The sequence below is a fragment of the Pleurodeles waltl genome, chromosome 7 (genome assembly GCF_031143425.1).
Source record: "Pleurodeles waltl isolate 20211129_DDA chromosome 7, aPleWal1.hap1.20221129, whole genome shotgun sequence".
Classification (NCBI taxonomy): Eukaryota; Metazoa; Chordata; class Amphibia; order Caudata; family Salamandridae; genus Pleurodeles; species Pleurodeles waltl.
In genome coordinates this window covers 559,930,223-559,945,725 of record NC_090446.1, presented here as the reverse complement: position 1 = coordinate 559,945,725, position 15,503 = coordinate 559,930,223, and the positions used below count along the sequence as shown (strand labels likewise).

Here is a 15,503-nt window from a genome sequence, read left to right as displayed (position 1 = left end):
GGCCAACAGATCTAACCAAGGCTCTCCCCACTGCTGAAAGAGATCTTGTGCCACCTACGGATGGAGATGCCATTTGTGATCTCCTAGACATTTTTGGCTGAGTTTGTCTGCTCTGGTATTTAGAGAGCCCGCCAGATGTTGAACCACCAGGGATATGCCCTGCTGTTTAAGCCATGTCTAGAGGCACAGAGTCTCTTGACAAAGGGTCCACGACATCACCTCTCCCTGCTTGTTGCAGTACCACATGGCGGTTGTGCTGTCCGTGAACACCTGCACCATCTTCCCCTTGACAGAGGGAAAAAATGCCTTCATTGCTAGCCGGATCGCATGGAGCTCTAACAGATTGATGTGGAGTCTAGACCCTTTCGGAGACCAGATGCCTCTGAGCTCCAACCTCTCTCAGATGGCTGCCCGATCCCAAGAGTGATGCATCTGTCAATACTGTCAGATCTGGTTGGGGAAGGGAGAGGGATCTGCCTCTGATTCAATAGCGGTTTGTTAACCATCACTGCAGATCTTGCACAGTTCCCTTTGAGATTTGGACCTTACTGAAAACGTTGCCCTGATGCTGCGCCACTGGAACTTCAGGTCCCACTGCAGAGCCAGTATATGCCATCTGGTATATGTCACCAGTGGGATGGAGGCAGCCATAAGGACCCGTAGCCTCGGAGTCTTTGTCACCAAAATCCAGGATAGAGGCTGAAACATCGGTATCAAAGCCTGAATAGCCTGAACTCGCTGCTCGGGAGGATAAGCCCGAAAATGCACTGTGTCCCGAATAGCTCCAATGAAAGGGAGCATCTGAGAGAAAGCCAGGTGTGACTTTGGCACATTTATAGTGAACCCCAAAGAATGCATGAGGTCCATTAAAGTCTGGAAATGGGAGATGACGCCCTGGGACGAGCCCGCCTTTAACAGACAATCGTCAAGATAGGGGAGACTGAAACCCCTGATCTGCGCAGATGAGCTGCGATCACTGCCATCACCTTGGTGGACATCCAAGGGGTGCTGGTAAGACCAAAGGGGAGCACGGTGAACTGAAAGTGCTCCTGGCCTACTGTGAACCACAGTTAACGTCTGTGGGCAGGACGGGAATATGGAAATGAGCATCCTGCAAGTCCAACGCTAACATTCAATCTACTGGGTCCAGGGCAGATAGAACCTTTTGGAAGCTGGCTCTCTATATGGTGTGCTAAACAGAAGTCCTCTGTTCAGAGAGTCCAGTGGATCTCCAATTGGTTTGCATAGGCAAAAGAAGATAGGACAAATGCTCTATTTTGTGATAGTGTGGGCAAGCAGTTAGGCATATCAGAGGGCAATGCTAAGCATTTCTTGCACTCACAGAGGCAATAAATGAGGCACACACTCAAAGAATAAATCCAGGACCAATTTAGAAAAATAACACTTCTTTTGATTAATACCTTCAACCCAAGAACTTCGTTATATGGAAAGTATCTTTCTAAGCATAAATTATTTTCACTTGCAAAAAAAGACAGTGCAATTTCAGAGTTCTTTAATGTTAACCTAAGGTAGGAATACCCATTCAGCAAACAAGCACTTTATGACAACTCACAGGACCAATCTTCTAGACTTAAGGTGAGTACTGGGCAATGGACAGGACCACACAAACAGGTCACTCTGGGCAGGACTGGAGCAGCTGGGTGCAGATGTGTAGTACTGTAGGTTGCAAACGTGGGAGCTTGGAGATGTAGGTGCAACTTTGGTCCGCTTCACCAGTGCCCAGGGGTAACAGATACAGGGGAGCCCTTTGGCGTCTGTTATCTTGTCCAGGAGCACTCGCGGTTGGGGGGTCTTCATGGAGCCAAGGAGGGGTGAAGCTACCTTGGACTTGAGCTCAGGAGAGCTGGGGGATATCGTTGATACCAGGGATACACTTCAACTCGGGCCAGAGGCGACTGGTGCAGTGTTTGCTTGAGGGATCCGGTTTCTCACACCACAGAAGCCACGGGAGAAGGGGCCTGTGTACAGAGGCTGCAGGAGACTTTAGGGAGTACAGGAGGGGTGAAACCACGATGGACTCAGATTCAGGACAGCTAGGGAGCCTTGTTGGCACCAGTGGTCCACTTCACTTCGGGTTGTGGACGAGCAGTGCAGTGGTGACTTCAGGTGTCGAGTCTTTGTTGTTCCAGCAGCTGCAGAGTCTTTTCTTTAGAGTTGGTTTGGGAGCAGGTCCGCTGCTCACGGGAGCCTTTAGTCTTTTTCGAAGGCAGGCCTCCTGGGTTTCTAGAGGCTCAGATGCATGATGAGTTGTCTTCTGGCGCAGAGCTTGTTGAGGAGTGCAAACAGGCCAGTGGGATTGTGACCAGGTCAGCTATTTCTTCATCTCCTCTTCTGCGGTTGCATCTTTTTTTTGTCCTTTGTGTTCTTGGGTTGTCAGGATCTGAGTTCTGGTGTCCAGGGGTACCACCTAAATACAGGGAGTGCCTGGTGGCAGTCAATGGGTTGTCCATCTTTAGGGTGACTACACCCATTTTATGACTTCAGTTGGGAAGTGGGCATAACCCTGACCCTAGTGGCTTAATTCCTTCCACACCAAGATGGGGGAATTTAAAAAGTGGTGTCCATTTCAGCTCGTCCTGCTTAGGGGTGGGGCTGGGCTTGCATGAATTGAGCACACCTGCTAATCTGACTAATTCTCCCGCCTGTCTTGCCCCCAAAAGTGGGGTCAGGACAGGGGAGTTGGTCATCTCTACCGTTTGGAGAGTCCTGGGTAGTTTTGCAAAGGCAGCTGGGGATTTGAAGCATCTCGTCCTGGAAAGTCCATCCTGCCATCCAGTGCAGGCTTTTGTTTCTCAACCTGAGAATGCTGGCTCTCACCATAGGGGGTCAGAAACATGGCTAAGGTGACTGAACTGGTCAGGACCAGTGAGTTAACACACAAGTAGCTGGTAGGTTTTCAGGGAGCACCTCTAAGGTGCCCTCTGGGTGCCTTCATTGGTAAATCCAACATTGGCATCAGTGTGGGTTCATCAATATGAGATGTTTGATACCAAACCTCCCTAACTTCAGTGAAGCCATCATGTAGCTGGGGGAACTCATAGTGACCAGTGTCCAGCACATGTATTCAAAATGGCTTCCCTGGTCACTTACTATGTCGGAGAATCGACACAATCATAGCAGGGACGTATCTGTTCGTGCAGATATGCCCTCCTATGTAATATAATGCACCCTGTGTTTGGCCTGCTAGAGGGGTGATTTACATAAATGATATGCAGTGTTCAGGGACATGCCATACAGGCTGTGTGCCATGTTGTGTTTTCATTTTTATCTGTACCAAGACACACAGCCTGTAATGGCAGCCTGTCATGTGCTTGGGTGGTGTCCTTTAGGGTGGCACAATTTTGTGCTGCAGCCCTTATGAACCCTCTTTAGTACTCCAGGTCCTAGGTACCAGGGTACACTTTACTAAGGACTTACAGAGGCAGCTAAAGGTTTTGCCAATTGGGGAAAGGACTGTGCAGCTTTAGGGAAAGAGATATGGCACTGGGGACCTGGTTAGCAGGAACCCAGGTCACTTTCAGTTTAAATTACGTCAGATACCAGGCAAAACATGCGGGCTAACCATGACAAAAAGGGTGCTTTCCTACAGGACCTGAGCCAGAGTGAGCACCTTGAACTTCTCCTTCTTGAGGAAGAGCTTGAGGGATCGAAGGTCTAGGACAGGGAGGAGGCCCTTGTCCTTTTTGGGCACAAGAAAGTAGCAGGAATAGCAACCACGACCTATTTCTGGCACGGCAACCCTCTCTATTGCTCTCTTGGCCAAGAGAGCCAGAGCTTCCTCACTGAGAGGGGATAAGTGATCCTCTGTCATCCGATCGTAGGATGGTGGCAAGGATAGAGGGGAAGTCTCGAAGGGGAGGGAGAAAGCCCTTCTGGCAATCTGCAAAACCCACTTGTCTGACGTGATGAATTGCCAGCGGAGTAGGTGATGGCAGATCCTGCCTCCGAGTGGCCCTTGATAGGGAGTCAGACTAAGAAGGTTTAGAGGCTGCTCCAGAGGGGAGGAGGTGGCGGCTTGGCCAGACCTCTGGCTCTCTGAGCCGTGAAGTCGGTGGATCCCGTGCCCTCAGCCAAGCAGAGACTGGACAGCATGCGCGGCACCGTGGCTGGGCAGGAATGGACGTAATTGGAGACCCCTTCCGTTGCGACGAAAGGGGTGAAAGGCAGACTGAGGGGGACGAGGGGCCACTGCGAGGCCCAAGGAACTGGCTGTCACACAAGAATCCTTGAAGCGCTCAAGCACCGAATCTGCCTTGTCTCTAAAGACATGGGTGCCATCAAAGGGCACATCCATCAAAGTAGTCTGGACACCCCCTGAAAAGCCAGATGTCCTCAGCCAGGCATGGCACCTCAGGGCCACGGTGGACAAATCCGCTTTGCCTAGCAAGTCCAGGACCAGGTACCCAGTAGGACATCCATGAGGGTGGCATGGATGGAGGGAGAGTATCAAACGGGAGGGAGAAAGCCCTTCCGGCAATCTGCAAAACCCACCTGTCTGAAGTGATGAACTGCCCGCGGAGTAGGTGATGGCGGATCCTGCCTCCGAGTGGCCCTTGATGGGGAGTCAGACTAAGAAGGTTTAGAACTGGCGTTGCTGAAGAGCAACTGTCCTATTCACAGGAGCCCATTTGCTGGGTTTGGACCAGGTACCCAGTAGGACTTCAGAGAGGGCTTCATTACAGGGGAGCATGGTTTTCTGAGGAGGAAGCTCCAGGTTGAAGCACCTCTGTCAAGTGGTTAGTCAAAGGACAACCAAGGCAACTCAAGCTCCAAGACCTTAGTTGCTCTTCTCACCACCATGGAGTAGGAAGCTCCCTCCTCCGTAGACATGGTAGGGGGAGAAAGGATGCCAGTATCTGGAGAAGTATCCAGTCCACTGGCCTCATCTAAGTCTGTATGCCAGTCCATAGGGTCTTAAAGCTGGTATTCTAAAGGGTCCAGCGACCCCCTCTGTAGGAAAGTAGGATCTTTCTGACATGGTTTCCCCCACTTTTGGTCTGGTGTCAGTGTGTTTTGACTGTAGTACACTGGGATCCTACTAACGAGGACTCAGTGTCAGTGTTCTCTCTCCTACATTTGGTTGGTAAGTACTTCTTACACCCCACAATTGGCATATTGACGTATCCCTGAAGTCCCCTGTATATGGTACTTAGGTACCCAGGGGTCCCCCATGAGCTGCAGCATGTAATGTGCCACCCATGGGAGCCAGTGCAAGTTGGGTCTAAAGGCCTGCCATTGCAGCCTATGTTAAATGGTGCACGCACCTTTCATCCCAAATATAAAGATTACTTTCCATCGCAGTCACTGCACTTTGACCCTGCAAGTCACCCCTAAGGTAGGCCCTTCAGCCCAAGGGCAGGGTGCATGGTTCTAAGTGTGAGGTACCCCTGCATGGGCACAGGAATCTTTGCGAACCCCAGACCCTATTTTCTTGGCTTTGTAAGTGCAGGGAAGCCATTTTAAGGTATGCAATGAACACTGGTCATCACAAGTGGTCCAACTACATAACGGCTTCACTGAACCTAGTCATGTTTAATATCAAACATGTTGGAATCATGCAACTACACCGATTCCAGTGTTAGTTGCATGATACCATGTGCTGTAGAGTTCTTTAGGGGATCCCCCATGGTTGCCTGTACAACCTTTTAGGGTCTGTGTGCATGACAGTGCTGCCGTTGACACCAGAAACTTTTCTGCCCTCCTGCTGCTGACATTACCTCGAGCAGGGGAAGGCAGACCAAAGAATTTCCTGTAGAGGAGAGGTGTTACCACTTGTCCTATAGTAATAATTCTAACAGGGCTAGGATGGAGGTGCTCCTGACCCCACCAGACTGCTTTGAAGGGCACATTTAGTGCACTCCCTGCATAAATTGGTTTACTCCAGTGCAGGAGCCCCTGGCTCCTGCTCTGGTGCAAAACAACACAAAGGACAGGGGAGTGACCACCCCCTTTCCAGCCCCTCCCCTACGGAGATGCTCAGAGCTCTGCCAGGTGGCCCTTGATTCTACCAACTTGGAAATAAGATGAGCAGAGGCCCCGAGGAGCATCTGACTGGCCAGTACCGCAGAGTAGCGACCCTGATACCCTCTGATAGGTGGTCACTGCGGAAAGTGTCCAACCCCCTTCTTGAGTTACTTAAGGGCTCCCCAGAGGGTGGGATTCTAGACTTGTCTACATGATTCTTCTTCAAGATACTTCTGCGACCTGGACACCGGATTCTGCTGCTGGACTTCACTGGGACCCCAGACAAAACTGCAACGGGTAGGAGGGCTCCTACTGCAACTTTATCCCTGTGTATTGCAAGGACTCTGCAACTTCTGTAGCTGTGCATCCTCCAGAGTCACAAGGACTCTGCTGGTACTAAGGACAGCAAGAAGGAATTTCCCTTGGAGTGAAGGAGTCACTCCTCTGCATCTGCAGGCACCTCAAAGTCGACGACCACTTTGTGGATCCTGCTGTCCCAGGGATTTTTCAAGGCTCTGCAACACAGGTGGTGGTTCGATGGCTCGCTAGAGGTCTGACCTGTCTTCTTTGCAAAAGGGAAGGCTGTGGTCTCTCGTTGGACTTGCTTGGATGAAACCCCTGTGAACTGCTTCTGTTTGTCACTGCCACGGCTTGTTGGCTCTTCAGTGCTAACTCCAAGAAGCCTCAAGTATCACACAGCTCCAACACCGAGGTCCTCCCTGCAACTACTGCAATGTGGGCATCCATTTTCCTTGTGTTGCTGAGGACTCCTTGCGACTCCCTGTACCTGCTGCCAGAGGGGTCCCCGAGATCTCCATTGATTCCTGCTGGCTCTCCTTCTTGCTGAGGGCTGGCCATGACTTGCCTGTAAAGGATGAGTCCCTTGGACCTTGCTGGTCCCGACTTATGCAACTCTTCTTGCACCACCTCTTTTGCATTTGCCAAGGCTTGCTGGTGGTCCCGCTGGCCACTTACCCTCCTGCGGTTCACCAACTGGCGCAGGACAGCTCATGGACGACTCCTGAGATCCTTCTGCATCGCCTGGACTCCACAGCTGCTTCTTCAACGCCTTCGTCCTACAGTGAAGTATCCACAAGAAGTGTGGGCCTTGTCCTCCTGAACCCCCTCGGCGACTTCGGGTGGCTTGGACTCTGTCCCCTCTCGCTGCAGGTACTTGCCAGGAATCCACACATGGGTTCCACTGACCTGATCCATGGATCACTGTAGCAGCTGGACAGCCGAGGTTCCCCCTTGACTTCAACGGGAGGTTCTGACACGACTTCTCCCTTATGCACCTGGGCTCCCTTCTGTAGGTACTCCACTTCTCTGGGTATCCACGGGTGGGGGCACTCTCAAACCTTCCTTGCCCCAACGGGTTTCCTTGTGGTCCTCTGGGCAACACAAAAGCTCTAACCGCAACTTCTCAATGTTATCCTATAGACACTTGAACCAGGGTAACATCTCTGCTAACAGGAGCCTGGGGAAACCTAGTTACTGACCTCTGGTGTTTTTGTACTTCGCCAGTCCTGAAGATTCTTGGGTGTCAGTCTTGATTAGTAGTGACTTTCTCATCCCATTTGTTTTGTATATGGTTTGTCCCCCCACCATAGGTGCACATGTTATTTTATGCTTTTACTTACCTGTTTATAAGTATATTTTTGTGTGCATATATCGGTTAGGGGACATACCAAATTTAGTTTCGTGCCTGTGTTTTAACAAATAGTACATTATTTTTGTAACACTGGTGTGGTCCTTTTGAGTGAACATCACTGACTGACTTTTGTGGTACATCCAATTTCTTTACACCCTCTCCGATAGCCTTAGCTGCTCTCCACAGCTACCCTATGAGAGCTCTGGTTATTTGGAACCACTAACACTATCACTAAAGGTTGCCTGGACTCAGTACCGGGTGACTCACTTATAGGTGTACACCATATACTAAGCCAGCCTCATACACCCTCCCATTCCTCACTGTAACCTAGCCCATAAGAAAGGGGCTCATGATCTGACATAAGAGGCAAGGATCCTCCCAGGGTCAGAGTCGGCGTCGTACAACTCCCATCTGGCTCCATGTGGGAGACGGGGATAAGAATTGCGATGGCGCTACCCGCGGGTGGCGGTGGGAGCTTCGGCATCAGGACCGGCATCGGGGAAGGTCGGAGTGGTATGACCGACGTCGTTCTAGATCCAGGACTGGATCCATGGGTGGACCTTGGCGCCAAACCCACTGGCGCAGAAACCGAAGGGCTCCCTTCGGACCCCGCAGGGCCAGAAAGTGTTCCGGTGGAGTTGAACTCCCCTAAACTGATGTGAATGCTTCATAAAACTCTTTAAGTTGGGCAGGGATTGCGCCGGCTGCCAGAAACTTGGGGAGGCACAGAGTCGGCTAAGGCGCATTCTACAAAGAGCTAGGTCTAGGGCACTGACAATCCTTCGTCTCACTGGCCAACGGATAAGGAGGAGTCGAAGAACGCTTTGACTTCTTGGATTTTTTCTTGTACCTCAAATTACCCAATCCCCACTGAGGACTTGGAGTGGGACGACGACGATGGAGGACTCTGCCACAGATCCCGGGACCTTCCTCTTGACTGAGATCTCGACTGGCGCAGAGTCGAGTGTCAGCCCACCATCAACTTCAGGAATGGCTCCTTCAAAGCCTTCGGATGCATGGCCTGACATGCCGAGAACAACTTTGAGTTGTGGTTGCACTCCAGGCCCCAAAGACACACGAGGTGTGGATCCTTCATGGACATCACCCAATTATGAGAAGCGCAGGGCTTGAAACTGGTCTTCTTTGATGACATCCTCGACGCACCACGAGTTGGAAAACTAAAAAAAATCTTTGACAAAAAGTTTAAAAAAAGAAATCAGTCAAAAAATGACTGAGGTGTAGCTCTCTTCAGATATGCGCCAGCTGCCACGGAAAGAAAAGAACCGACATCAGCACGCCAGTGGCGCCTCTATACAGTCTGCAACGTTATATCTGGCACCAACGACAGACATAGAGTCGTTCAACACCATCTAATGGCACGCAGGGCTACTGCTCAAGAATAATCTCCAGATCCAGTCTGATGCTTGGGGAAATTCAAAGGTAAAGAATCTGCAATTAGAAGTCTCTATCAGATTACAAGGGAAATACTTGATTTGTTACCTTCCTCTATAATCTCAGTTCTGACAGGTTATGAATGGTCCATATTATGTTCATATTCACAAAACAATTGTCCTGGCCTGATGTACATTACATTTTGCTTGCTCATGTTCCTCTGGTCCATTTTAAATTCTTCAATGTTGTACTATCCTTCCTTTCAATCTCCTCACTCTTCTAGGACATTGCCCAGGCCTATTGTTAAATCTTCTCTTTTGTCCATTCTCCCCCATTTCCAATTTCTGATCAGTTGAACTCTAATTTCCATCACTGACTCCCTATCTCTTTCCATATCTGGTTCTCGCCAATCGTACCACCCTCCCTCTTTACACACCTCTGCCTCGATTCCTATCCCATATCCACAGTTTTGGCTGCTTATACTCTTCATTATGAGACCTCTCTCTTTCTTCCTATTGCCCCTTCACATCAAGCACTAGTTCTGGTAAATTATCTATTCACCCTGTGATTTTTTCCCATATCTGGTCTAGTGTAACTCATTTCATTTTGTTCCTTTCCCTCTTTCCTTACCCTGGACTGATATAAAAGCTTTCTTTTTATTCAATCGCTACCTTCTACATCTCAGCCCTTTGTTTTGGCCTAACTTACACTTTTCCTCTTCATTCTCTCATTCTGGACATGAGACTTACCTGTTGATACTTTGTAGATCTTCACACCATCACTCTGGTACCCAACAGCTAAGTATTTGTTGAGAGGACTGACTGCAATAGACAGAGCAGGGGAGAGGGGCCCTGATCCACACAACCTTTCCAACTGGCCGAGACATCCAGCCCAGACTTGTACCTGCAGAAATCGAAGGGGCAGATCATAACTGTTAAGTACACCTGTATAATATTTCTTTACACACACACTGCTCTCTGGCACCAAGACGGTGTATAAGCAAAACACACCACAACATGGTATTAGATAAGTCAATCGAGAAAAAATTGTAATTACATACAGAGATATATATGCACTGGTGGTTAAAACGGCAATTACAGCCCTCCAGTCTACATTTCTGATCTAATGCTCTAGCCTTAATTTAGAATATCATTGTAAAGGCCACAGTAATCCAGATTTAGGTGAAACGTGAGTTTGCTTCCGGAACAGGATTACAGCTGGTGCGTAAATACCTCACCCAATGTTTTTTTCCCTAGGACCACTTTTGTCAATTGACACCTAGAGAAAGTTGTGCTGGGCAAAAGGCAAATATTGCAAGTTTCGTTGCTTAGAACGAGGGCATGCGGGCTGAATACTGTGATATTAAAGTAGTATAACTGAGTCTGACCTGCAGACTCAGAAAGATCTGGTAACACAGAAACACAAAAAAACAGATCTTGTGGTACTGCTAATCCCCTACATCATTTTACTACAGCCTTTAGAGTGAGGCCTTAGTATTCACCTCTAAGCTTATTCTCGACTGTGATTACTTCTCAGTATGTACCAGGGGGTTTCTGAAAACTGTACACCAACTACTTATACTAGAAGCATTTACCTATATTTGACCTAATTTCTTTACGAAAGTCAAACAACCCTATCTGACAAATCTCATTTTATGATCAGTTATTCTAGAGTCCCAAATCTGTAGTATTTACACTTCAGAGTTATTTAAATGTCTCAGCTCTCTCCTTTACGGTAGTCATACCAAAAATATTAAAATGCTGGTATTGCTGATGTCCCTCCTATACTAAATATGTAAGCCAAATGTGTTTAAACTTCTGTTAATACTTTGGTGGTGAGCATTCCAGAACTACACACGATATCCTATGCCAGGTCTTACCTGCGAATTATACAGTGGTGCAAAGCCTTTTGTTGGTTTTGCCTATCTCTGCACCCCAACATTCCCTTAGCTGCACCGCCTCAACTATGGATTTTTTAATTTTGTCAACAGCTTTGTAGCTCAACCCAGGTGGAGGGCAGTGTTGCATTTAGGCCTAATTCTTAATATACCATTGATTACAAGATGATCTTCAATGAAAGACGGTTACTCAAGTCTGGAGGTTTGAAGTAGAAGTGGAAAACTAAAAAATAACACACATTTGCACAGCACAGGCTTTAGAGCAAAAGTAGTGTAAAATACCATCAAATCCCTTTACCATTATTTACAGGAGATGTTGTGCATGCTTGCAAAGGAACTCCATAGGGCAGAAAAGTGAGAGGCTAATTTGCATATTTCAATGATATCTGGTGTATCACTAATCCCACAATGTTAACTAGTTTAATGAAATCCACTTTTGGACACAAATGAAGTCACTGTGTTGTGCAGTTGGCTCAGAGAGGCTCAGCATACACTGAAGGACAGAGTGTTTGGGTCTTCCTTAACCTTCCAAACTGGTCTCTCTTGACTTTCCTTTCTTTGAACCAGGTTAGCATAGGACCTAAAAGTCACTCTGCCTAAGGTATTGGTCTATGATTGCCATTGGAAGTGATTCCATTAACTTCTCCACCACTGACATCAGACTGTGTGCCCTGTCACTGTAGACCACCTTCTTCCTCCCACTTCTGAGGCGTGGGATTACATTTGTCTTTTGCAATTCTGCCACAGTTTTTCCCACCTCTAATAAGATTCACATGGTTGTTTTTGGTGCAAACACCACCTCTTCAAGAGCATTTAATACCAAGCAATAATATGTATCAGCTTCTAAGCTTCAACAGGGCAGTCGTTGTGGAAAGCCAGCACTCACTTCCTTCCTCCCTTAAGTCCTCTGGGGCACTTTACCATTGCTTGCTGGTGTGAATAGCAGAAACAGGCTCAACTCAAAATTCTTACAAGTATCTGGTCCTCGTCTACACATTTTCCTTATTTAGCTTTGCAATTTCACCACTGAATTTTCTTCCTTGACAGACACGCCTGTAATATTACTTAAAAGCCATTAAGTCTACCCCCTAGCAGGCTGCTATTATTGTGCTATTAAGAAGTCTATGAAAGTGGAAACGTGAATCAGTCTCTGACAGACTGAAGGAAAGAATTCCATAGTTATATCGCTTCTACAGATGATCCTCCCACACCTCTGAGTGATCCAGTGATCCACTGGGGCACTAGATGATTAACTGTAGACATTATTAGAGTTTAGACTCACTAATCCACAATTTGAGCAAAGCTGTTCATTGGTATGTGCTGCTATTAACAAGACAATCGGGCTTGAACTTGGTCATCTTAAAGACTGGGATCCAAAGTTATAAAGAAGACAACTAAGAGGCTCTGTGATGTTATGTAAAGGCTAATAAACAAAATCAGCAAACGATAACAATAGTAAGCTGCTGTTTTGAATGCATTTCAACCAAACCAGGCAATCAGAAAAACCTGTGTACAACTCTAGGTCTTCTATAATAAAGGCACCAACTATTCTATAATAAAGGCTCCAAGATGACACATGCATTCATGAAAATCGTCTTCTTACGCAGGATATTTCTGAGGACTGAAGGAATTTGGCATTGTTTCATGTACTCTGAAAGAGGTTTGCCCCATATATACTAATGCATCTTCCCACAGACATAAAATAGGAAAAACTCTTTGATACATCAGGCCCTTAATTGCTTTCCATTCCAACCTTGCAGCATCTTCAAGAGGTTCTGTATTGTGTAAAGAGTAGAGGCAAACAATGCGCCACTCTCAGCTTAAAACCTGAACAACATAAGAGTCAACCCACCGTAAGAAGCTAGTATAGTAGAAAACTAAAATAAGAACTACAAAGGTAATTGACAGAAAAAGCAGGCAGCGGGTCTTCTCCAACTATGTGTGCATTAAGTAGAACAACATCCCTCCACAGAAGGATCATCCTTTTGCTTCTTCAGCTCGAAAAAAAACTAAACATAAATCTCTGCAGAGTTTCTAATGGCTTCCTCAACTGCAGTATAATCCCTAGCTCCTATTTATCATGTACACAATCACCATGTGTATCTCTTTTCTCTTGCCCCCCTCCTATTCCACTGTACGATTTTGAATTGTTTCCCCTCCTGGTTGATCTTGCCCTGTGATTCCTCTGTAAAGTTCTCCATCCCTCTACAGCTAAGTTTGCTTTATGTAAGCACTAGTACACACATTCGCACTGCAGACAGGTAGCCCAAAATGGATGCTGTTTTAATATTATAGAATACACAAAAAAGTTATGGATGGAATGCTTGAATTAATCTCAGCCACTGGTAATTACTCGGGCTGCATCCCAATCCATCGTTATTATTTTGCACACCATGTCACTGCAGTTTGGACCCAGTCATATGCAAATCAGTCTTGACCCTGCTCCAATCGGAACAGTCCAGCCCAAACTGCCAAGCCAGGTCCTACCTGAACGGGAACACAAGCAGCACATGACTGGTTTTGCCCCAGGTATGGACTCATCAGCTGTGTACCGGTTGGTTCCACCCACGTGGGGGCATAACCATCCCACTTAGGGCAACACACTAAAGTATACAAAAACATGAAGTATGGAATGCTTGAATTAATCTCAGCCACTGGTAATTACTCGGACCACATCCCAATCCATTGTTATTTTGCACACGCCACCTCAGTTTGGTCCCAGCATATGCCAATTAGTCATGACCCTGCTCCAATTGAACAGTCCAGCCTGAACTACCAAGCCAGGTCCTCCCTAACCTAGAACACAAGCAACCCAGGACCGGTTTCTTCCAAGTTATGGGATCATCAGCTGGGTACAGTTTAGTTTCAGTGACATAGTGTGCGAGGGACCAACAGTTGGGCATATCCCTCCCACTTAGGGCAACAAACTAAAGTATACAAAAAAAGTGAAAGATGGAATGCTTGAATTGATCTCAGCCACTGGTAATTACTTAGGGCCGCATCCCAATCCATTGTTATTTTGCACACCATGTCATCTCAGTTTGGACCCAGCCATATGCAAATCAGTCTTGGCCTTGCTCCAATCAGAACAGTCCAGCCCGAAATGACAAGCCAGGTCCTCCTTGGAACAAAAGCGATCCCAGACCAGGTTCACCCTAGTTAAGGGGCTCAGCAGCTGGGTACAACTTGGTTCCAGTGACACAGTGTGGATGGGACCCACGTCTGGGCATACCCATTCCACTTAGGGTGACACACTAAAGTATACAAAAACGTGAAGGATCGAATGCTTGAATTAATCTCAGCCCTGGTAATGACTTGAGGTTGCATCCCAATCCATTGTTATTTTGCACAATAAGCCACCTCCGTTTGGACCCTGCCATATTCAAGTCAGTCTTCACCCTGCACCAACAGAACAGTCCAGCCCGAACTGCCATGCCAGGTCCTCCCTGACCTGGAACACATGCGACCCAGGACCGGTTTTGCCCTAGCTATGGGTTTATCAACCAGGTACAGCTTGGTTCCCATGACATAGTGTGCCTGGGACCCACGTCTGGGCATACCTATACCACTTACGATGACACACATTCCATTCTTGACTAAAACATCAAGGATGGAATACTTGAATTAATCTCAGCCACTGGTGATTACTTGGGCCGCATCCCAATCCATTGTTATCTTGCACACCATGTCACATCAGTTTGGACCCAGCCACATGCAAATCTGTCTTGACCATGCTACAATAGGAACAGTCCAGCCTGAACTGCCAAGCCAGTTTTAGTATTCTAACTTTGAAGCAATAATGTAATTACCAGAGAATGTGACAAACCGCCCTGCTCTGGACCCTGTTATTCTTTTCATTCAGAATGCCCTTTGCTCACTGACCCAAACCAAATATATCACCCTATGTAATATGTCTGTCTTGGTTCAAAATTGATAGAGGAAAGAGCCCAAAATATGTGTTGTAGGAAAGTGCCATTGTTGGCATGGTTACCCCCCCCCACACTTTTTGCCTAGTGTTGATGCAAACTTTGATTGAAAGTGTGCTGGGACCCTGCTAACCAGGCCCCAGCACCAGTGTTCTTACCATAGAACTGTACCTTTGTTTCCACAATTAGCACAGCCCTGGCACACAGTTAAGTTCCCTCATAAAAGGTACCTATGGCACCAAGGGCCCTGTGGCCAAGGAAGGTTTCTAAGGGCTGCAGCATGCATTAGGCCACCCTGGGGGAGCCCTCACTAAGCCAATGCCCACTGCCTTGCAGCTTGTGTGCGCTGGGGAGGGAGAAAAAGGCAAAGTCAACATGACACCCCTCTCAGGGTGCCATGCCCACAAACCAATGCCTGTGGCTTAGGTACGTCACCCCTCTAGCAGGTCTTACAGCCCTAAGGCAAGGTGCACTATACCACAGGTGAGGGCACAGCTGCATGAGCAATATGCCCCTATAGTGTCTAAGTCAATTGATAGACATTGTAAGTACAGTGTAGCCATATTGAGTATATGGTCTGGGAGTTTGTCATAACGAACTCCACAGCACCATAATGGCTTCACTGAATACTGGGAAGTTCAGTATCAAACTT

General features: G+C 47.5%; 1 protein-coding gene across 3 annotated transcripts in view; it reads right to left on the bottom strand.

Moving 5' to 3' along the window:
* The window catches only part of TEP1 (telomerase associated protein 1), a 1,055,001-nt gene that overhangs the window by 255,646 nt on the left and 783,852 nt on the right, over positions 1-15,503 (bottom strand). For all 3 annotated transcript variants that reach the window (XM_069244315.1, XM_069244314.1, XM_069244316.1), the window contains one exon: positions 9,778-9,931. In XM_069244315.1, the coding sequence (XP_069100416.1) occupies positions 9,778-9,931 (154 nt within the window). The remainder of the gene's footprint in view (positions 1-9,777; positions 9,932-15,503) is intronic.